This window comes from Helobdella robusta (genome assembly GCF_000326865.2).
Source record: "Helobdella robusta unplaced genomic scaffold HELROscaffold_54, whole genome shotgun sequence".
NCBI lineage: Eukaryota > Metazoa > Annelida > Clitellata > Rhynchobdellida > Glossiphoniidae > Helobdella > Helobdella robusta.
The window spans coordinates 581,834-606,044 of record NW_008705287.1 but is presented as its reverse complement, the minus strand read 5'-3'; the positions used below and the strand labels follow the sequence as shown (position 1 = coordinate 606,044).

General features: G+C 34.2%; 5 protein-coding genes across 5 annotated transcripts; 2 read left to right on the top strand and 3 right to left on the bottom strand.

Annotated features, from left to right (window-relative positions):
- Nucleotides 1–4,434: 4,434 nt before the first annotated feature.
- On the top strand, nt 4,435–5,181 carry HELRODRAFT_86843 (hypothetical protein; the record flags this gene model as incomplete). Its single annotated transcript, XM_009028229.1, has 4 exons — nt 4,435–4,625; nt 4,749–4,886; nt 4,961–5,025; nt 5,129–5,181. Coding segments are annotated over 4 exons (447 nt in total), but the record flags the coding sequence as incomplete, so codon positions are not given.
- A 429-nt stretch (nt 5,182–5,610) lies between these two features.
- HELRODRAFT_86828 (hypothetical protein) lies at nt 5,611–5,991 on the top strand (the record flags this gene model as incomplete). Its single annotated transcript, XM_009028225.1, has 1 exon — nt 5,611–5,991. The coding sequence occupies one exon, from the start codon at nt 5,611–5,613 to the stop codon at nt 5,989–5,991; it is 381 nt and encodes a 126-aa protein (XP_009026473.1).
- A 3,059-nt stretch (nt 5,992–9,050) lies between these two features.
- On the bottom strand, nt 9,051–9,200 carry HELRODRAFT_86748 (hypothetical protein; the record flags this gene model as incomplete). The annotated part of the gene is made up of 1 exon (XM_009028212.1): nt 9,051–9,200. A coding segment is annotated over one exon (150 nt), but the record flags the coding sequence as incomplete, so codon positions are not given.
- Nucleotides 9,201–11,378: 2,178 nt separating this feature from the next.
- Nucleotides 11,379–11,741, bottom strand: HELRODRAFT_126927 (hypothetical protein; the record flags this gene model as incomplete). The annotated part of the gene is made up of 1 exon (XM_009028286.1): nt 11,379–11,741. A coding segment is annotated over one exon (363 nt), but the record flags the coding sequence as incomplete, so codon positions are not given.
- A 7,307-nt stretch (nt 11,742–19,048) lies between these two features.
- On the bottom strand, nt 19,049–21,888 carry HELRODRAFT_179444 (hypothetical protein; the record flags this gene model as incomplete). Its single annotated transcript, XM_009028285.1, has 2 exons — nt 19,049–19,116; nt 19,917–21,888. 2 exons carry the CDS (start codon nt 21,886–21,888, stop codon nt 19,049–19,051), a joined length of 2,040 nt encoding a protein of 679 aa, XP_009026533.1.
- Nucleotides 21,889–24,211: the final 2,323 nt, after the last annotated feature.

Here is a 24,211-nt window from a genome sequence, read left to right as displayed (position 1 = left end):
GATTGGCCAATACGAGTACATAAAGTACGCCATCCATCACCACGACCAAAGGTGCATTTTTGTGAACACCTAACTCGTCCTAGGCTAAATTAGCGTTTCGTCCCTTATGGGGCTCATCAGTATCCCGGGTTTAAACATCAGCAAGTCGGAAATTCTCACTCCATTTCCGCATATATATATATATATATATATATATATATATATATATATATATATATATATATATATATATATATGTTGGTAATAGACCGTAATTTTTACAATATTCTATAAATTCTACCGAATGTTTGGCGTTAATATGTTTGTAGTTCGTTTTTTCGATTTTTCTCACTAAAGTTTAGAATTCGGTAGAATTTATAGAATATTGTAAATATATATATATATATATATATATATATATATATTATATATGAATGTATATATAATGGGATGTACCTCAGAGTTGAAAGCTTTCATCTTGATTACTAATATTCAACGAAATGTTCTTTACTTTTAATTATTATTTGTTTCATCCGAATGTCACTAATCTTCATTTGTTTTTCTTTCTAATGAAGTAACTGAATATGTTCTCTTACTTGAAGATTGTGAGATGGTTCGGGCTATTTTGTGTCAAGTTGCTACTGATTCCACTAATACTGACTCCACACGTTGCACTTGTTGATCACTGGAGTGATAACTGAAAATAAAAAGCTGAGAATACAATTGTTGTCGTCAAACAAGTTTTTGTTATCTGCTGCGAATGATTAACTATTAATGCTGTAAACGAGACCTCAAATATTCATGTGACTGTGTGGCTTGAACTAATAGGAGTCAACGGACTTGTGAAATACTAGTCTCATCATGTTTTCATTATCTAACCACAACATTCGTGTCACCCCCGCTATCAACCTCAGTATTGCTTTCACTTTCAACTAAGAGTTGTGGCCTGTCTGCCTGATTGCGACGCTAACTTTCATTTAGATAATTAGCAGGACTTATAAATACATCAATGCCTACCGTTTACGTTTCTTCATTCATCGAAATTACCTTTACAAAGATAAAAGAGAGCGTGCTTGTATGTGTATGCGTGTGTGTGTTTTTATTTTGGTTCCATCTGTCTGCATCGCATGTACAATAATATTATAACTCTCCACAGTTCGGGCTATTTGTGTCAAGTTGCTACTGATTCCACTTAAACTGACTCCACGCGTTGCACAGGTTGATCACTGGAGTGATAACTGAAAATAAAAAGCTGAGAATACAGTTGTTGTCGTCAAACAAGTAGTAGTCTCCACATAACAGTAGAGTTTGCAGCAAATGTTAACTTTGAGTTAATTAGATTTATGGAAAGGTCTCATTTCAAAATATGATAAGGTTTAAAAGATTTATGTTCAATAACAAAATATTTTATTTTTTTTTGTGTAAATAATTGGTCTACAATATCAGTGTTTATCATGCTAGAATAGCATTATTTATTGAAATCAATTTAAAGTCCATTGTATATATAAACTTTATTTTCTGCGAATTTTGCTACCAAGGTTATGTTTATTAAGGCAGATAAATTATATATCCAATGAATACATAAGCTATTGTACATATTTGTTTATTAGGTCTATTGTTTATAGTCTGTATGTAGTTGTCAGTTTGAAACTTCTTCATTGTACAGCACATCCGTTATATACCAACCTTTTCTGATTTTTTTAGTCACAATGTTTTCAGTAGACATCCTCAACGGAGACACTGGCGGATAGGTAGGTAAGTACAGGCGAGGCCTCTCACATCTCTATTCTAGTACTTGCCTCATCTGTGTGCGCCTCTGAAAACAAAAATTTTAAAGTGGAAAAAATAAACTGGCAGCCATGTTCTCCGTCAACTTATTTCCACATTTAATAGTGTAGTGGAAGTATTCAGTAGGTTGGTCCTAGTTCATTCGTTAGTTCATTCGTTACTGCCGGCCGTTACGTTCAAGTAGGTTTTTAACGCGGGAAAATGAATAAATCAATAACTATATATTGTATATATACATACATTAATTAACTTATTTATAAAAAAAATACTTACAGAATATATATATATATATATATATATATATATATATATATATATATTACAATATTCTATAAATTTTAACGAATGTTTGGCGTTAATATGTTTGTAGTTCGTTTTTTCGATTTTTCTCACTTAAGTTTTTTGGTGAACGTTTAGTTTATTAAAATTCAAAATAAACTTATTTTCCGAATTCATGCTGCAAATAAGGACATATTTCGATTCCGAATGAATCATCATCAGTGCGATTTAGTTTTAGTATATGTATATGTACTTATGTACTTGTTATTAGGTCTAATATTATTTCGATGTTTGATCGTGATCATTTGTATGCTTGAATCAACCTTACAAGACTTTTAATACTTTTGTTTCATTACATCACTCACTGTAGCTTTTATTAGCGTTAACTCGTTCGTTCATTTAATATTATTATTATTTTTTTCCGATTTTGGTTATTTTAATTTTATCATTATTCTTATTCTTCTACATCTTATTATTATTATTATTGTTGTTGTTGTTTTTAGCAAGCGGTGACGATAGTTTTTAGTTATCTAGTTATGATGAAGGATTTTTGGAAAATATATAAGATAAAGTAAAGTAAGTATATATATATAAAGTAATTGATTGATTAATTTATTTATTTTATATATAATACTTATTTTTAATGTATTAAGGAATCATAGTGCAATGTCGTTAGACGTCGTCTGCTGTTGGTTCTTTGTTTTATTTTCTTCGGTTGTCTTCTGTTTCTTCTACTCATTACTGTGTGTGTGCGTGCATGTCTGTCTCTGTGTGTGTACCGTTCTAATTGTTTAGTCTGTGGATTGATTAAACTTCAACGCATTTCAATGATTTCTTGTAATTACAGTTAAATGTTTCATTTTTTGTTTTCGTTTTTCAGATGTTTTTTTTAATTCCTAAGTGATGATATGTTTTTATTTCTCTTTCTTCATTATAACGGCGATGTTTTTTTCTTTTAATCTTAAAAAAAATTTCATTCTGTTTTTATGAGATAAAATTTTCGGTCCTTAGCCTGAAATTAATGCTTGTATAAATAATCAAAAACGAGTTTGAGGAGGTAGTAATAATTTACTAATTTAAATGAACAATCTTAAGAACGTCAGATCAGATGATCAGATGATTTCAACTGTTTTTTGTTTTTAAAATTTTTCAAGTCATATCACAAAAACCATAAACGGTGTATCTATATGGTGTATATATATATACATATATATATATATATATATATATATATATATATATATATATATATATATATGTATGTATATAAACCACTTATATGATTTTCAAAATGTTCCATTAAATATTATCATCGAGTTTGGCAGTTTATTTTAATAAATTGAGAACGACACTTCATCTGACCCTCCAATTTTTCGTTGAGTTTGTCGTTTTTTTGGTGAATGATCGGTAATTTTGGGCAAGTTAAAATATTAAATTAGTATATAAACATTTTTATATAATACATATATTAATGTAGTGTAAAACGTTGGGGTCATAGTTATTTATCGTAGAAAGGATGTTCAAAAGAGTTTTCTTTTAAACTTTATTATACACTGAATTAGTAATCGAAACAAAAATAATAAACCCAGAAAGAACATTGTTGTAAAAGTTCATAAACGCTGTAAAGAAATAGAATTTTATTCTAGCAATTATTTGTGGAATATTTTGTAAACGCAGAACTTCGGTCGACGAGTCGCTCAGAATATACACAGTGCCCAAAACTTATGAAAATTACAATAATATTAAATGTTTAGTTATTATAGTAACGGGCACTTATTTAAACCATCTGCATATATACGCATCTTGTGTGAATAATTATTTTTTAATACTTTTAATTTGGTGAAAATAAAATATAAAAAAATTCTTTTCTAATATCGCGCGCGCCATATATAACAAATACCTAACAAACTTCGTTGATTATTCATTAAAACTTGCCTTGCTCCAGACATGCATGTACAAATATAAAACTTTATGTGGAGCAGGATAGCGTTGCTAGCTCACGATGTTCAATAGAGAAGTAATGAACGATGGAATATATTATATCAGTATTTCTCAGTGCATTGTGGGTTTGTTTTTTTTTTAAATACAAGTCAAATAAACATTTTCGTGTTTTGTTAACATCTTCGGATAGTTTTACTTTTGTTAAAACGTTTAAAATTAAAATGCATTCTTTAATACGGTCTCCTAATATTGAATAACTTTATTTCTTCTACCAATCGCAAAACTTAGGAATTAATAAGGTTTGTTATCACCAATTACTACGACGGCAACGGTTGAACGGGTTGAATAAATCGTGAATGGCAAGATTTCTCCATCTAATCGATCTATCGAACGATTACTAGATCGCTCCAAACGAACCAACATTTTAATGAAGGAAGTTAAGAAAGAATGAAAACGATTGAAGTGAAGTTAGGCCAGTTTGATTTTGACGATGGAGGGTCGTACGTGGGTGGGTGTGACGGGGGCAAGGCAAATGGTTTCGGTGTGTGCACTGGACCCATGGGCCAAGGGGAGTTCAGTGGATTGTGGCAGGGAGGTTTTGAGATTAGCGGAGTTTTTACTTGGGCGAAAGATAACAAGTTGGTTGAATTTAATTTTTGATCTGATAAACTGACGAATGTCGAGCCGAATTTTGCTCCAGCCTCCAATGTTGACACTTATCTAGTGTGTCTACATGTAAACAAATTTATTTTAATGTAAAGATATGCAGGACAATGGATGCAAGGTAAACGTCATGGCTTGGGAGTTGAAAACAAAGGACATTGGTTATACATGGGTGAATGGACACAAGGTGCTATGGGCAGATACGGAGTTAGAAAAAGCACTAAATCTTCAGCTAAGTTTGTTTGTTTATAAAAATATGTTTCAGTATTGTTGTGATTAATTACTTGTGTTTACAATATAAATATTCCAGGTACGAAGGAACATGGACTCAGGGTTTGCAAGATGGTTATGGCTTAGAAACTTACGCAGATCAAGGTGAAAAAATTAATTTAAAAAACTATTTGATAAATTGATGGACACATACCGTTAGAAATTGTTTGTATTGCTAAATGCAGAAATTTGCTGTTTCAACATGCAGGAACTTACCAAGGACAATGGTTAAAAGGAGCGAGACATGGGTATGGAGTTCGTAAAAGTGCAGCATATTCCAACGCTTGTTTCATTCAGGAACACGGAAAAAGAAGTTCCTTAACATCCGTCAGATCTAGTTACAATGTCACAGCAATGGGTACTCCACAATCTGAGGTAGATGATAAAGTTGGGAGGTCACATTTAGACGCAGATATGATGAAGGCTACAAAAATTGGTCACTTTTTAGCAAATAGTAAATTTAATGCAGCTTTCAAAGAAATGTACGTAAAAAATGAAATGAAAGAGTCATTCAAGCATCGCTCGCGTTCTGCCATCAGGTTTCTCTCCGATGCTCTGAAGCAAAAAGCTCAAAAGCGTAGATTAAGTGTCGGAGGATTATCAAAAGAAACTAAAAAAAATACAAAATTAAACGGATCAGTGAGACATTCAAGAATTAATAATTCTGATGGACAAAACTTAAACAATGCGATGTTTTTTCTTGGAGTTGGTCTGATTGATGAAGATACATTTGAGATATATGCTGGAGAATGGAAACATGATAGAAGAGATGGATTCGGAGTGTGCGAACGAAGCGACGGAACGAAATATGAAGGGGAATGGCTGGCCAACAGAAGAAATGGATACGGAGTGACTTATTATCCGGACGGAAAGAAAGAAGGAGGCCAATACAAAGATGACATTTTTTTATCAGATAGCCATAACAAAAAATGGTTAAATGGGTTAATTCTTGCAAGAAAAAAGAGAGATAAGGAAAAATTAGCATCCTCAGTGGCCGCAGCTCAAAAAGCTGCTCAAATCGCGAGTCAAAAGTCTGACATTGCTAACTCAAGGTTTAAACCAATTTCTTAACATTGTTGCAAATTATAAACATTAAAAATTTGTTATGACTCTAGAATGGAAAGCGCAAGATCCAAAGCTTTGCTGGCTGAAGATGTCAAAAACAGAGCCGTGGCCGATGCTGAAAAAGCAAAAATGGTGACAATTGAAATCAAGAAAATTGAAATTGAAAATGAAAATTTGGCTAAAAAAGGTTAATGAATTAATTTTTTAAAGAACTACGGGTTGCTTAATATTATATTTTTTTGCTACAATCATTATTTACCATTAAGAAATAAATGTTAAATATCCATTTTATGTTGAAATGTACACACTCGACTTCGTATATTGCATCGCATACTTTTGTTTTGCTTGAAACCTGCAAATATTTGAAAGCTTGTAAGCCAACAACTTGATTTATTGTAAATTATCAAATAATATTTCAATCCCTGATGCATACATATTTTCTTACATTTACAGGGTTAACAAAATTAACGAAAAAACCATCCATTCCACGGCACCAGATGACGAACCCTGCTACCAGTGTACAATCTTCTAATCAGCATGGTCTCAACCAACAACCGACTTCAATGTACAACTCTTCTGAAAGTACGAACAACTCCATTAAAAAAACTACCAGAGACAAAATATTCAAACCAGCAAGGCCTAATTCTTTAAAATTAAGTTCACGCAACAGCAGTGACAAGATGACGTCGAATTTAAATGGAAATAACGACAAGTTAACTTCCATCTCCAATTCTTCACCACACGCATCATCGTCTAGCACGAATATGTTAAACCAAGAAATTGAAAAAATGTTCTCATACCTGAACAGCGAGGAGCAAAACATCGACCTCAATAACAATGGGTAATCTTTAGGAATACGAATAATATTAATTTTTAATATTCATAATAATAATAATTCATAGTTATAATGAAATTAAATTTTCAGCCTGACACAAGATAATACAAACCTGCAAGGAAATAACCCTCTGTATCCAAACTTAATGACGTTAAAAAAATATGGTGCCGATGATACAAACAAACAATATCTGGATTATAATTATGACAGACCAAATATAAATAACCTCGATCTTAGCAGCCTTGCTTTTGTTTCAAATACAATCAGGAGGTTAACACTGCCGAATATTGTCAAATTAAGAGATTTAAGTGTAGAGGATGATGGCAAGTCAGTGAATGAAAAAAGTTGTGACAAAACTTCAAAGGAAGTCAGCAATAATGCATCCATGAATTCGAATGTTTTAATTTTAGACGGAGGTGACAGAAAAATAATTGAACAAATTGACAACAAAGGTGTCGTTCTTCCGAAATTGACCGATTTAGAATCGTGGCCAGATGACAAGCCTAGCGAATTACCGAAAATTATGAAAATTCATCAAGTACGAAAAATTCACTTTTTAATTATAATTATTTCAAAAGTAATTTTAATTATTTCTTTATTTGTTTGTTCATTTATTTATTTATTTATTACAACTGTCTTCATTATTTTGTTATATTTTTCTACTTATTGAAAGAAACACATAACAAAAATTTTAGTTCACAGCTTCAAAGAATAACAACCTAGGTAGTATGCCTGACGTTTCAAATATGAAAAAAATAGCGGGAAAAGTTATGTCCTGGAAAGATGTCGAAATCCTTTGTCAGCAAACAAGGGCTGAGATGAAAAGGAAGCATGATGTAGAAAGAAATATCCGTAAACGATCAATCGTCATTCGAATAGGAGATTTTAAGGTCAGTTGATAATTTTATTGGTTACATTTTTTTAAACCGTTTTATAATGGTTTATAATTTGTTGATCACTGATAAGAAATAAATAGATGTTGTTGTTTGCAGAGTTGGGTCAGCCAGAATTGCGTTCTACTTTTAGTCATTGCCATCAACATTTCGTTTATTTATTTGTTTGTGAAGTTAATGCGACATAACTAGATTGGAATCACTTTATTAACACAAGCGTCACATTAAACTTTCTTTTACTACAATTAATTCGACAATTTATTTTTACATTTTATATAGTTAATGACTAGTGAATTATATTAAAACAATGAAAACGTTTGCTGAGTTCAATCTGAATGCTAATAAATTTCTAACAGTTTGGTCACAACTTGTAGGTTAAATAATATTAGAATAAATCAATGAATGTATGTAATTTTGTATACATTCCATCATATATATTTATATATATAAATAATGTGAATATTTTCGTAAATATATATAAGTAAACATCGTAAAAATAGCTAAGCAATTAAATATGTTTCTAGTTTTTAAAAAAATTATAGACATATTATAATTAAATAACTGAACAGCGCGCGTCGTCTTATGACTAAGTTGAAGTCAACGCGCATTTTGGCAACCGTTTAATCGATTGGCAGTTGATCTTGTTCTTTGTGATCGCGTTGGTACGGCGATGGAGGATTGGGAGATGATTCATATTGATTTCGTTTACTCGTGCTTAAATCTAATCCTTCTTCATGAACGTATCTACCAGTATTTTTAGTTTCTTTCATATATTTTTGATCTTCTAACGATTCAACGGAATGGTGAGTATCAGATTGCGGAGAATTTGCCCGATTACAATTATTTTCGTTCTCCATTTTTCTTACAAATGATGAAAATGGATTGGGTTCAAACCGATTTAGATTTTGGATAGGATTATTGGATTTTTGTAAAAGATGCGAAAATTTAATTGCCGCCAACATATCTACATTTGGAAGGAATGGATTCAATTTTAGAGCAGGATTTGTCTGAAAAGCAGAAGGTCCACTGTATGGAACGTTATTTAAAATTTGAGAATGAGTGAACCTTGAATAATAAGTCGCAAGCAGTGTGTGAGAGTTGACCATCGGATTCATACCGAGATATGTATTCCTCAGCTTATGCGAAGCCTCAAAAGGGTTACCGCTGTTTAAGAAATTACTTACACGACCTGGCAAACTCAAGTTTGACTGTTGATGATGTTGATGTTGTCCGTTGGATACTAATGGAATAGCTTGCTGTGGTGGTGAAGAACAAAGTCCAGGAATATTTTCTACTGACATACGTCTACCTCTTCTAGAAGGAACATTATTCCACATGTGAGTTCCCATGTGGACTTTCAAATTTCCTTTTGTAGTGAACGCTTTGCCACAAACTGGGCATTTAAATGGTTTGTCGCCGGTGTGTGTTCGCATGTGGATTTGAAGTGCACTGGCACTTGAGAATGGCTTCTGACAATACTGACACATATGACGAAGATTCACATGATTGCCAGAATTAACTGGTGGAATCGGTTGAGGTTTACTTTGATCAGTCTTATCGGTATCGCAGAAATTAACTTTATCCGCTTCAACGATGTTCGAATTATTTTCTGATAATTGGGTATCCGTTATATTGTTATCTATGGCATTATTTTCACTTTCCGTGTCATTCTTTTCAAACGAAATTTCATTACTTTTTTCTATTTTTTCTGCCATATTTTCAATCAAATCTGATTTTTTTTCAAAAAAATACTCCGAGCTATTAAGATCAGTTAAATTTTGTTGATCTCTATCTTTATTATAAAAAAAGCTGGAATCATCTTTTTGATTTTGATATTGTATGACTGATGACACGCCATTTTCAGACCATTCCTTTTTTGGTTGGTTATCAAACCATTGATTTTCATGTTTCAGCATGGAATCATCATTTTTAGCGCAGGACATATATTCAGTGTTAATCTCATCCTCTTCCATCATTTCCTCTCTTTCGTCCTGCTGATGTGAAGCAGGCGATTTGTTAGATGAGCAAGAACCATCAGAACTAGAAAAACTGAAAGATTGGTTGCTTTCATTTCCATTCAGTTTATGAGTCATCATATGTTGTTTCATATTTCCTTTTGTGGAAAAACCTCGGTCACAAAGCTTACATTTAAATGGTCTTTCTTTAGTGTGGCTTCTGATATGTATATCAAGAGCGCTTTTGCAAGCAAATGTTTTATAACATGCTCCACATGTTGTATGTGGCTTACCTGTTGTTGCTTCAAACGATTGGGAAGAGAGTTCAAATCCATCCATAGCTCCGTGGAAACTGTTGGGAGTTCCGTGCAAAGAAGAGATTGGTGCAAGTCCAGAAGCAACGGCGGTAGCTGACGGGAAGTTGAATCGTAAACTAGCGGCTTGCATCGCTTCAATGGGATTAATTATTTTGGATGGAGAAGTTTCGATTATATTTTCTCTAGAGTTAGGAATGAACGTACTTTTAGAGTTGTTGACAGAAGTATCTTGGTTTATGTCTGCACCAACACCATCATTTTCAGACGGAGATCGAGCAAATTCTCTTCGATCTAAACCTAACCAGCTGGTAGTTCCATGTTGGAACGGCAGCTTAGTTCTTTGTATTATTTTTTCCATTTGCTCTAGAGGGTGTTTCATTATAATTGAAGATTCTCCATAAGAAAAATTTCCCTTCAGTTGAGATGGCCCCAAATTCAGAGGTGATAGTGATTTATTAAAAGTATCCATTGCTTCTTGTTTGCTGCTAGATTTAGTAAAATCTTGTTCGTATTTAATGTTCACCACGTTTGCTTGATTTTCTTTTATTGAGCTTGTATCGTCACAGTGATTCAATTTTGCATTGTCACAATCGCTGTCGGCAGCGGCAAAGTTTGAAAAATTAAACAACTGCTTATTAAAAACATTTTCCTTTGACATTTTGTTTAAATTAATTTCATTTTCGATCGGGTTCAAGTCTGACCTGGTTATAATATTATTGTTATCATCCTTGTTAACGTTGTTTTCTTCAATATCCGCAAGAAAATTTGTGTTATCATTATTATCTGTTGTTGAATTGCTGTCTCTAGTGCTGATGATTCCGCTGTTGTCGTTAATATTTTTGAATTTTTTGTTACTACTGTTATCATCTTCATCGTTATTTTCGTCTTCAGGTTCCATGTCATCATCACCATCAACACTGCTAGCATTGTTTTCATTATTACGCAAAAACTGTACGTTAGTCGAGTCAGCGATTGCGCCATCATTATGAGTGCTGTTGTCATCTATGCGTTCTTCTTTTCTAGAGTTGTCACCATATAAGTCTTTGTTAATGATTTTTGTTTCATCATCATTTACGTCATTTTCTTTTTTAATTTTTATTTCATTGTTAGAAAACTTATGCACGTCAGGTTTGTGGTTCGACAAAAAATTAAACCCGTTGAAGAAAGCTGGGAAAGGAACAAACATCGGTGGTCGTCTTACTGGAGACATTCCGAATATGGGTGGGTACTGCAGGCAGGCGTTGTTTGATAACGAAGGGTAAGAAATAACGTTTGGTTGAGATTGGAACATCATGAAATTACGCTGCAGCGATGTAATGCCAGATCCGTTGATGAGTTTTTGATGGGAGGAACTATTGTTGCTTGGAATGAAAGAAGGAGGTTGTGCTGTGCTAGTGTCGGCACTAGAGTGCATCCTCACATGTTGTTGCAACACCAGTGCATTTGTAAACTGTTTGTGACAAATTGGACATTGATGGAGCATTCGGACTGGGGGCTTGGCTCTGTGCACCCCCATGTGGGTTTTTAAGTTGCCTTTGGTCGTGAACGCTCGGCCACATATCTTGCATCTGAAAGGTCGTTCGCCTGTGTGTGTTCTGTAGTGCATCTGAAGGGCGCTCTTGCAACTCAGCGTTCGCATGCAAATACCGCACTGATTGGGATCTGTCAACTTTTTATTTATACTCCGAACTAAATTTTCCATCTTATTTGTTTCTGAAGTTTTCTGAACTTCCATGAACTGTTCCATCGGGTCATCTACAATTTTTCCACTTGCTCCTGTACACGGTGCGCTGTCGTTAATAGAGCCTGAGAGGCTTGGTCGAAATAAATAAGGATATCTTGGCAGTCCAAATGGAACAAATAATGATTGTGGTGAATTGTTTAAAATGGGTGAATTTGGAAAACTAGTGAATCTATGTGGTAAAAATCCTGAAAAAGAATTAAATACTGGGGTTGAAAAATTGTTTGCGATTGTTTTAGTGCATTCCACCGATGATGGTTGGTCATTTTTAAATTTTTGACTGTTGCAGTTTGAGTCGTCGCTTTCAAAATCAGTTAATTTGTCTTGTTGCGAATGATCTGATACTTTATAATCTGAATTAAAATCGTTATCCTTGCTATTGTCATTTTCTACGTATTCAATTGTATCACTTTTGTTAAGATTTGATAGTGTCATTGCTGAAAAATCACGATCATCAATTTGGTCATTCGCACTTTTGTTATTGCTGTTACTGTGAGGGCTGTTATTATTAATGGCGTCATTCATTTCAGTTTCGTTGTCATTTTTTTCTGCAGTTTCATTGGTTGGCGAATGACACTCTTGTTTACAAGTAAAAGAATTTTTCTTGTCATCTGACGGTCTATCAACAAATTCAAACAAACGAACATTGGGAGAAAGCTGTGGATGCGGTTGCTGATTAGTAGCATTCCACGAATTTGCCTGTGGTAATTTAGAGGAATCTGAAGAATTTCGGTTCTGAAAATCGTAACTGAATTCCGACAAATGCTTGGATGCATTATCATGAAACTGACGAGAGTTTTTCAGAAATGGAGAAGGTATGCTTTTGTCATCATTAAAAATTTGGCTGGCTTGCTGCTGAGTCAATGTGAACGTGGGAAGTAGAGGAGGTGGTGGAAATGGAGGAGCAGAACTTTTCAACTGCTTGTCATCTTTTGACGGATTGCATAATGTTAGTTTTGGAGAAGATTTAGACTGATTTGTTGATTTATTGGAGGGCCTAGAGGTTCGACTTTGCTGTTGTCCACTTGTTGTTTTAGAATTCGTTGAAACCGTTGAAGGTATGTATGGATACTTTTCGGTGTGACACATAAAATGAACTTTTAAATTTCCTTTTGTGCTAAATCTGTTTCCACACACGCTACACTTGTACGGGCGCTCTCCTGTTTTGAAAAACAAATAAGAAAAACTGGCATTATTATTGTGAGTGAACTGTTGGACAAATTGGTTATGAATATATATATATATACATGAACAGTGCTAACAATTGTATAGACTTTAAAAATATATAAAAAAATGAAGTTTAGAAATATTATCTCACCTGTGTGCGACCTAATATGGATTTGAAGGGCGCTGTCACTGCTGAAGCCTTTCTGACAAAATCTGCATCTGTGCTTCAAGTACTGGTCCTCAGGTCTGCCACGTGATGTCGATGACGTCACTGCACTTATCAACGTTGGCTTGTCTGTATCAGAGTTTTTAAAAATTCCATTTCAAGATAAAATTTTATTTATTATTTTTGAAAATTATGTTTTTCAAAAATATTTCAAACTAACTTTGAGAACAATTTCATTTAACAAGAAGAAAAATAAAAAAAATTACCAACACAATTTTTATTACCGTAATATATCGTACTGATAATAGTGAACGAAATCAAAAACGGTATTAACGTTCATGGGGGGCAATAAATTAGAGGCCAATGAAGAGCTCATCTTGCTCGAGTTCAAAATAATAACGTGAGAAACTTACTCTCGTAACACGCGTAGAAATTTATACGGACACACCCACCCACACACCTACACACACACACACACACACACATATATACACGTGCGTATACACATATGTTCATGAATAAACAGACATAAATTGTTAAGCATAAGCCTTCCTGCTGGTACTTGTATGTAATAACCATTTATCGTTCATATGTGCTGGAGAGTGTTGAAACGATTTGCATGAATGTATGCTCAAATAGTGTTGATGTAAAAGAAAAATAGTTGCAGGTTCAATAACACAAGAAGCAACAAAAATAACATAACGACAATAAAATAATAATAATTTTCAAAATAATAATAATATTATTATTATAGGATTTTACAGCAAAACGAATTTTTTGATATTATAAAATATAAAAACGCTGATAATAATACCAACAAAAACATCATTTTAGCCAAGTTTAACATTAACAAGGACAACAAAAAGATCATTGCTAATAATGATTATAATAATAATAATAATAATAATAATAATAATAATAATAATAATAATAATAGTAACAGCAACAACAATAACAACAACAATGCAACTGATGATAATAGAAGTAATAACACATCTGTTACAAATTGAATAACCAAGTAATAAATGAATTTCTACGCAATATAAATGCACCCCCCCACCCCACCTCTACCCCCTACAACATCACGTGATCTTTGCTCATCCATGATTGCCCTTTTAATCTCTGCACATTCCTTCATCTCATCTGTCGTTTCGTCATTTTTCATCCACTCAAGTCATCCGTCCGTCTCTCAGCTTCATATTCCAGAAGGTTCATCGTCGTCGTCGTCGTCATCAGCTTGATCATCATCATCGTTATCACCATGATTCTTTTTTTATTATAATCATCACTATCACCATTTTTATCGTTGTCATCGTTATCATCATCGTCATGTGTGTGTGTGGTGCGTTTGTGTAAGTGTGTGTAAGTATGAGTATGTGTATGTATGTGTGTGTATGTATGTGTGGCTGTGGCGGACAACTATGACGGAGGGTGAAGGCAAGATTTCAAAAAAATATTTGACAACTGGAAAGAGGTGAGTTTTTTGAAAAGTTGATGACTGGTGGGGAAATTTAAAAAAAAAGTCGATGATGATTTTCGACAAAACCTTGACGACCGGAAGGAGGGAATTTTCTGAAGAGTTGGCGCGATCGGGAAGGGGAATTGGGAATTTTCAAAAAAATAAGCCTATGATCGAGGAAGGGGGCATCTTTACAAAGTTGTTTTGAAAATTTTTCTGTGGTCACGGAGGTAGCCAACGTTTTGACGGAAGGCCAATCTTTCTGCTAATAGGCTCATAATGCCCAATTTTATTCAAAGACACCCCTTTTACCGTTAAAACAACGACTTTTACTAACTTTCCACACAAATAACCCCCCGTCCTTCAACAGATCCGTCACTAATGTGTGGAGTGCCACATAAAGCCAACAAATCTAAAATTATTGCTTTCTTTGATTGACTTGATAACAAGCTCGCCTGCGCGCCAGAACTATCACGGCAAACAACAGGCTACGTTGAGAACCAGCCGGTTAGGGTTGTCTTAATGTTGAATAAATCTTTTTTTCACGCATGTACGTACGTATATGTAATAATAATGATGACAACACAAACAAAAGCATCAATAACAGTAATAAAAATAATGATGATAATAATAATAATAATTAAATCAAACTGTTGTTTTCACAGTTAATAAATTGTAACATCAATAGCAAAGACATAACAGCGATAACAATGATGACAATAACAATAATAACAATGATGACAGCAACAAAATGATGAATGATGATATCATCAGTTCATAAATATTACGCTGAGGCACATGGGCGGGACGAAAACATGGCTACCAATTATTTAAAATCGATCATATTAGTGGCTGTGGTCTTAACGATGTAGTATTGACCAATTAGGTATTAGTAGTTGGTAATTACAGGAGTATTAGCAGTAGTAGAAGTAGTCGTAGTAGTAGTAGTAATAGTAGTAGTGATAGTAGTAGTAGTAGTTGTTGTAGTAGTAGTTGTAGTAGTAGTAGTAGTAGTAGTAGTAGTAGAGCAGCTGTAGTAGTAATAGTAATAATAGTAGTAGTAGTAGTAGTAGTAGTAGTAGTAGTATCAGTTGTAGTAGTAGAGGTAGTAGTAGTAGTAGAGTAGCAGTAGCAGCCATGGTAGTCGTACTACAAGTAGTAGTAAAAGTATCGGTATTTTTAATAGTTCTTTGTTTAGTAACATTCGTGGTAAAAATTTGTTGATGTTTCAGTAGTAGAAGTAATAGTAAATAGCATGGCTCGTGGTAGTAAGTGCACTAGTAGCGTCCACAAAAACGACAGTAATTGGTGTCGTTGTTATTGAAAATTGTCAATAGATGGCAGTATAGAAATGAATGAATAGATGGATGGATGGATGGATGGATGGATGGATGGATGGATGGATGGATGGATGGATGGATGGATGGATGGATGGATGGATGGATGGATGGATGGATGGCCAAATGAAAAAATGTGTTTCTTTTCATTGCTGTAGAAATTAAATTCCTTCCTCCCTTATCGAGCATTTAATTTCTGAAAATAAAAGAACGACCGATTAAATGTGAAGTGTAACATATTTTGTTATCATCGCACGCAAATAACAATACACGCACCGACACACACACACAGGCACGCATACACACACACACACACAGGCACGCACTTGTTTAAAGTTTCACATACTTACATATACAATTAAATTAGTACTGCTATATGTTATAATAACACGTAAGTTCATTTGTGTATAAAATATTTAAATGTATTCCATTCATGCATATTCGCAAGTAATCTTAAATATTGCCAAATTGTGTAAACAACACGCTCACAAACACACACGGACACAGTACACACAGCACACATACACACTCACACAGCACACACACAACACACGAACACACACTTCAAACCAACTTTTTTTTTAAAAACAAACAACAGGAGTTTTTAAAAATGAAAGCTGAAATTTGTGCCGCTGTATCAATTAATGAATGAATGCTAATGTTATTTTTAAGTAGTTAGTTGCTTCTATGTGTGGATGGATAGACGGAAAAATTATAAATAACGAAAAAAGCATTTGTAGCATAATTTCATGGCTATGATGACGGCCGAACAACTTAAGAATATCGTGATTTACGAGGTTACTACGAATCTTAATGTATACAAAACTTCATCCTTTTCACTATAATGCTTCAATGACTGTTGAAATATGCATGCATATATGTATCTGTATATGCATGTGTGTGTGTGTGCGCGCGTGAGTTTGTATGTGTGTATGTACGTGCATGTATATATTATATATACATATATGTGTGTGTACCTGTGAGTATGTGTGCACGCGTGTTTCATGTAAGAATATGTGTAGCTGTTTATGTGTGCAAATTATTATTTGAATTCTCGCATACAAAAACGTGTCGGTGAATGTTTGTTGTTCGTTCGTGGAGGATCAATAGTACATATTATGGAAACTTTCTTAAATGACCATCCACATGAGCTCTCAAAAATACCCACACGTTTGCATTCGTAGAGATCGGCATTTATGTTTGACGGAGAAACGAGATATTTCTATATTCATATATATATATATATATATATATATATATATGAATATGTATATATTTATATACACTGGTGCAAATCGTTTATTATATATATATATATATAGAGAGAGAGAGAGATAGAGAGAGAGAGAAAAATAAAGAAAGAGAGAGAGAGAAAGAGAGGGAGAGAAAGAAGAGAAAGAGAGAGAGGAGGAGGAGAGAGAGAGAGAGAGAGAGAGTGCGTGTACAGCCCATTGGATCTGTATGAATATTTCCATTTTCCCACATTAATGAATGCCGGATCACGTAAGCATCATAAGTCAAGTGTTCGCTCGCATTCTTCTCTGACCAGTATTACCGACGTACACACACACACACAGGCCGTACAATTTTGCCTTCTTATAGATGTATAATAAACAAATATATATATAAGTATATGTATGTATATAGAAGTATATATATACATTTACATATACACAATCATTTGAAAATATGTGTATGTATGTAGGTAGGTATCACATATACAAATTAAGCCCTCATGTTGTGTGCGTGCGTGTGTGTGTGTGTTTGTATAACCTCTGTCGGAATATTTGTCAATAATTTGATGAGTCAATCCATCATTCAATGACCTTTAAGAAGTTACATGATAAAGACGAGATGATGATGATGATGGTGGGGATGATGATGAAGGTGGTGATGATGATGAAGGTGATGATGGTGGCGATGATGAAAGTGATGATGATGATGGTGATGATAAAAACAAGATGATGATGGTGGTGATGATGATGGTGGTGATGATGATGATGGTGGTGATGATGATGATGATAAAGACGAGATGATGACGGTGGTGATGATGAAGGTGATAATGATGATGGTGATGATGTTGGTGATGATGAAGGTGATGATGATGATAAAAACAAGATGATGATGGTGGTGATGATGATGGTGGTGATGTTGATGGTGGTGATGATGGTGATGATGATGATGATGGTGATGATGATGAAGGTGATGATGATGAAGGTGATATGAAGATGATGATGATGAAAATGAATATGAAGAGAATAATGGTTTGAAGATGGTGATGATTAATAAGATGATGATGAGAATGATGAAAATGATAATGATGATGAAAATGAAGATCATGGTGGAGGAACACACACACGCACAAGCAAACAAACTTCGGCATCATCAGTTAACGTAACATATTTGCTAATGATTCTCATCTTCTTTGATCGTCTCATTGCCAAATTTCACTGTTTACATTACTCCAATCTTTACATCACCTACATCTTTACACCATGTGCATGTTTACAATGTTTGTATGTTTACAATATTTGTATGTTTACAATATTTGTATGTTTACTGAATTTGCATGTCTATTATATTTGTATGTTTACTGTATTTGTAAGTTTACAAAATTTGTGGGTTTACTGTATTTGTATGTTTACTATCTTTGTATGTTTGTTGAATTTGCATGCTTACTATATTTGTATGTTTACTGAATTTGTATGAATATTTTATACAATATTTCACGTTACAAATAAATGTTTACTATGTTTACTCACATTATTTACAATATTTAAAACTCTTATGACAGTATTTTTCTTAATATTCGCTGAATTCTTCACTTCTAAAATATGTGATAGCGATTCTCTAAACAGTGTATCATAAGTCCTGTTGAAATCGTTACAAACTAGTTGCCTAAATATCATTTTTATTTTATAAAATAGTTACTTTTTATAAATCTTCTGTAATTAAAGCTTATCTTTTACTGAAAACAGTTAAATATTAAACAACCAAATAAATAAATAAACGAACGAACGAACAAACAAAAAACAAACTAAATAAACAATAAAAAAAAGTTATCTTTCTTTCAAACATGATTTAAGAAAATTTTGACTAAGTTTCAACCTATTTTTATCGCCATTCAACAATTTTATTCTTTTTAAATAAATAATACATTTCGTTTATTCGTCTTAAAGTAACAACAGGACCGCTAACATGCATCTGAAAATTGATGTAGTTTATTCTCGTAGGTTTTGTTTTCATTAGGAAGGGCACGACCTTTGTAAGGGAAATGTTGACGTACACATGTGCCTTCAATATCTTTATGTGGGTTGATCTGCTGCTGCTGCTGCTGTTGTTGCCATACAACTCAAAATTTGGAAAGGAATTTTGAAGTTAACATCTCTCAATTTATATCTTCTACCTATTATTTATCCTTACCTTGTAAACGTCATCATGTGTGTGTTTGTGTGTGTTTGTCTAGATGTAAATATATATTATATGCGTGTATTTATAAATATGCTTTGTGTGTGTGTGTGTGTATTTCCATATATTAAAGGTTAATGAACATTCTACGAATTAACACCAACAAAAATACAAACAGTTTTTCGATACATTATCTTCTTTTAATGCGACAAGGTTTCGCATAATTTTTTTAATTGTTTGAAATGTTGAAGTTTATACCTTAAAACTAATAACACCAATGCAATTTGCATGATAAACTAATGGAAGGAGAACTTCGTTGAATACAGATTCCGATGCTTTTTGTCGATTTCAAGTTTCTATTTAATAAGCAGCCTTCAAATTAATTTTTTGGAGGTTATGAATTTTATTGCAAATTGATTTGATTACAATGGAAATCCATTGACGACAGCTATCAATGATTAATAATAATTAACCATACCGCTATCAAACAGTTTTATATTAATATTTATATTTCATTTTTATATTTCAATATTTTTGTTAAAATTAATACTCATATTAATATGTTTAACGAAAACGCTGACACTAAACAAAATTGAAAACCAAAAATAAGCGGCAAATAATTTGAAGGTGTAGTGAACTAAAAGTGAACTTACTGTCTTGCAGGATTTTCTGCTGAAGCAATCTGGTCGACGACATATCAATCATGGCCAGCATGGGTGATATGAATGATGATGATGATGATGACGATGATGAGAGTGCTGATGATGATGATAATGATGTCAGTGTGGACAGTGATGACGAGGACGACAACGATGATGTTGACAGTGAAGATGACAACGATGAAGTGTTGAAAAATGAAGAATTAGACAATGATAATGTTGAAGACGATGATGATGTTAATGACGATGAAGATGATAAAAAAGAGGATGATGATGATGACGAAAAGTTGCTGAATGTTGTTTGCTGTGGCATCGCGAACGACGGGTTGATGTATTTGGAGACGATATCATCGCTTCTGGCAGCTTCATAAGCCTCCTTCATAATGCATTTTGTGGGGCTTGCGTTCCCGCTATCTATCCGAACGCTCTTGCTAATGATGGGATTGTCAGTTTCGCCGTTATTGTTGCTTGGTTTGATGATCCCATCGGAGTCATCACTTTTATGAAAGTTGTTGTTGTTGTTGTTGTCAACAACGCATTTTGTGACGTCGCTACTGTTGGTTTTGTCGACCTTGACGTCATTCATCGTGTAGTTGTCGTTCTTGTTGTAAGCGGCATCTAATGCTGCCGAAACTGGAGGAACTCCATTGAGTTTGCCGTTGAAATAATTCAGTGATTGGATGTTGGCCGAATCATTTGGGCGAGGAATTGGAAAGTGGCTGCTTGGAAATTGATGCGGATGATGTTGCTGATGATGAAGATGATGGAGGGGCTGGTAATGATGATCATTTGTGATGGCGCCCTTGCAATCAAACTGTCTGCTTAATTTATGCAACATTTGCATCTGATAGAGTTGCTGCTGCTGCTGCTGCAGACTCCAGAGGACCGTGTTGAACATGTTGAATGGTGGCGGAGGTTTCGTCAAAGACGTTTTGTTGCTGGTGGTGGGGATGATGTTGTTGTTGTTGGTGGTGGGGGTGATGTTGTTGTCACCATCGCTTACAGTTTTTGGAAAGTTCTGTTCTTGATTTTGTAAATGGGAGAAATAATTCTGTAGTTGATGAGGGTGGGGATGAGGGGGTGCTGGGGGAGTTAGCGAGCCGCCATTGAACTGCGCCACGGCAACTCCAGTGTTCTGCATGGCTGCCAGTTTTACGTTTGTGAAATTGAGAGCGCTGGATTCTTCTGACTGATCTGCTTCATAACTTTTTGTCGTTGCCTGTGACGATGTTGACGATGTTGTTGACATCATCTGATCTAAGTTGTTGTTCTTGATATTAGCATATTTAGGGTCGATACTTTGAGTGGTGTCGTTGCTCCTGGTTTGGTTTTCCAGGAAACCGTCCTTGGATGTCAGTTGCATATGGAATGGTTTAGCGGGCTGTTTATTGGCAGCATCGCCTGAGAGATATTCACGACTTAAATTATGTGACTTGTCCGTTTTGTAAGAATCTTCTCTGTAATTGTTGTTGGTCAAAGTTTTAATATTGCTGTCGCTGCAGCTGAACAAATCAGTTTGTTTGTGGCTGACAGCGTTGTCGTTGTTATTTGTGTTGGTGTTGTTGCTGCAGTTTATGATGCTTGGTCTGTTCATTTTCTGCAATGGTAGGTTGACTAAATTTTTATCGATGACATGTTGAAATGTTGGTCCGTCGTAATAGGACGCCAGAAAGTTGGTCGGCTTTGTCTTGTTTCTGGCGTCCCTGCTTAACAACCTGTTCAGTTTGTTGTAACTTGAATTCAAATAAAAATCTTCTTCTTCATCATCGGCAGATTGTTGTTGTTGTTTTATGGTATCAGTTGAATGTAGTTTGTTGTTGCTGTTGTTTTTGTAAATGTTTGTAAGTCGCGATGTTGTATTTCCCTCATCAACGTTGTCGCAGTTAATGTCATTGTTGTTGTTGATGTTGTTGCTGTACGCTAGATTATTGTGACGCGGTTGTTGCTGAGTTGCAGATTGTTGCATGTTGACATCGTCATCGTCATCGTCAACTTCCTCCTCTTCCTCCTCATCGTCATCATCACAACCTGTGTCAGATGTTAAGCAGTCATCCACGCGCAGAGACAATTCAATTATTCACTTCCAATTCAACCTCATCTTTTGCTTCTTAGTCTCACGTGCTCTCGTGTCATGCCCAGTCAAATGAAAAATATCAACAACAACAACAAAAACATCAACAACAATAATATCAGTATCATTAACATCATCAACAACATTTTAATAATAACAAAAACACCAAACACCAACAATCACATGACCATTTACAACAAACAACATCAACAACAACAATAAAAATGAAACCGGAACGAAATATAAACAATTACATCAATAGAAATAATACTGATTGAATTGTATTTAACAGGTTCCATTTAACAATGGATATATCTCAAATACGTAGGAGATGCATCGAGGATTCTATCTTGATTTCTTCCATAGAATATGCAACAGCATTACATAGCAACACACGCACATATATGAATGTGTTTGACATTAACTGAACTGAACTTTCCACACACACACACACACACATACATATATATATATATATATATATATATATATGTGTGTGTGTGTGTGTGTGTGTGTGTGTGTGTGTGTTGTGTGTGTGTGTGGAATGTCGCATATTTACACATAAAGTCTGATGGATGACACATTACAGACGACCAAACAATCGGAGGCTACAGTTGTTCTTTTCACTTTCATTTACTCAGCCTGCCCCGTTGCGCCAGTTTAAAATGTAAACAGGGCAAATGCAATCTCTCGATGCCTCACAGCTGGCTCAGCAGGAAATAATTTCTAGATTTCAGGTAGGTAGCAACAACTCGGAATGGCGAATGCATTTGACGGCATGTAAAAAAACACGTTGATGTGCGTCGGTAACTTTCAATGTTAAATATAATGCATAAGTGGGCATATATGTATCGTATCGTAGTTTAGCGTTAGTTAGCTTTCTTTTTAATTTTTCGATATACATATATATATATATATATATATATATATATTTAGAGAGAGAGAGAGAGAGAGAGAGAAAGAGAGTTTACGTCATAAGGCTACTTGTGGACATGAAAAGACCAGCAGGAGTTTGTATAGGATGGATGTGTGCACGTGCAAGTGTTGCTTACAAATGCATCGTCAGCATTCACTCAAACAGAAAATAATAAAAAAAATATGAATGGAGCAGAAACAGCATTAAGGTGCAAGGGAAGGGAGACGTCAGGTTCCTGCCCTGTCTCTGGTTCACCACCCCATCAACGATCAAAATGAAACCCTTGCAAATCATAGAAACAACTCAGAAATGTTGATGTTTAATGTTTACACAATTAGACAGTCCTTTTACACCGCATGCAGAATGTTCAACTATGTATATGTTGGTTAGCATGGCTGGCGGTATAATTTTAAATAAAAACTCGCTACACATGCATAGAAAGGCATACGTAAATGATAACATCCAGGTTTTGACCACATCCAACCATCCATTCATTCATCCGTACATAGTACATACGGTATATAACGTAATATTACACAAGTATGTGGCAGCGCATGCATATGTACATATACAAACGTACATACATGCACGCACATACATACACACGGGTAGGCACAAGCTCATATAGACAGAAACGAATGCATACGTAAATAAGCCCGCCTACACATATTGATACGTTCAAACGCATACACACTTGCAAACATTCTTATGTGCAGTTATATACGCGTGTATACAGCACGCAGATACAAACATACATAAACATACATACATACATACTTACATACATAAATACATACAACCAGACAAACAAATAAACAAACAAACATACATACATACATGCATAAATACATACATACATACAAACAAACAAACAATCATACATACACTCATACATACATACATACATACTTACATACATACATACATGCATGCATGCATACATACATACATACATACATGCATGCATGCATACATACATACATACATACATACATACATACAAACAAACAAACAAACAAACAATCATACATACAAACATACATACAAACATACATATATACACACTTACATACATTCATACATGCATGCATGCATACATACATACATACATACATACATACATACAAACAAACAAACAAACAAACAAACAATCATACATACAAACATACATACAAACATACATATATACACACTTACATACATTCATACATGCATAGAAACTCGATGCATTTTGGTCACCTTTTGTCTATTTTTAATTATCTTCGGCGCAAATCGAGAGAGAAGCTAAATTGGAATTTGTAA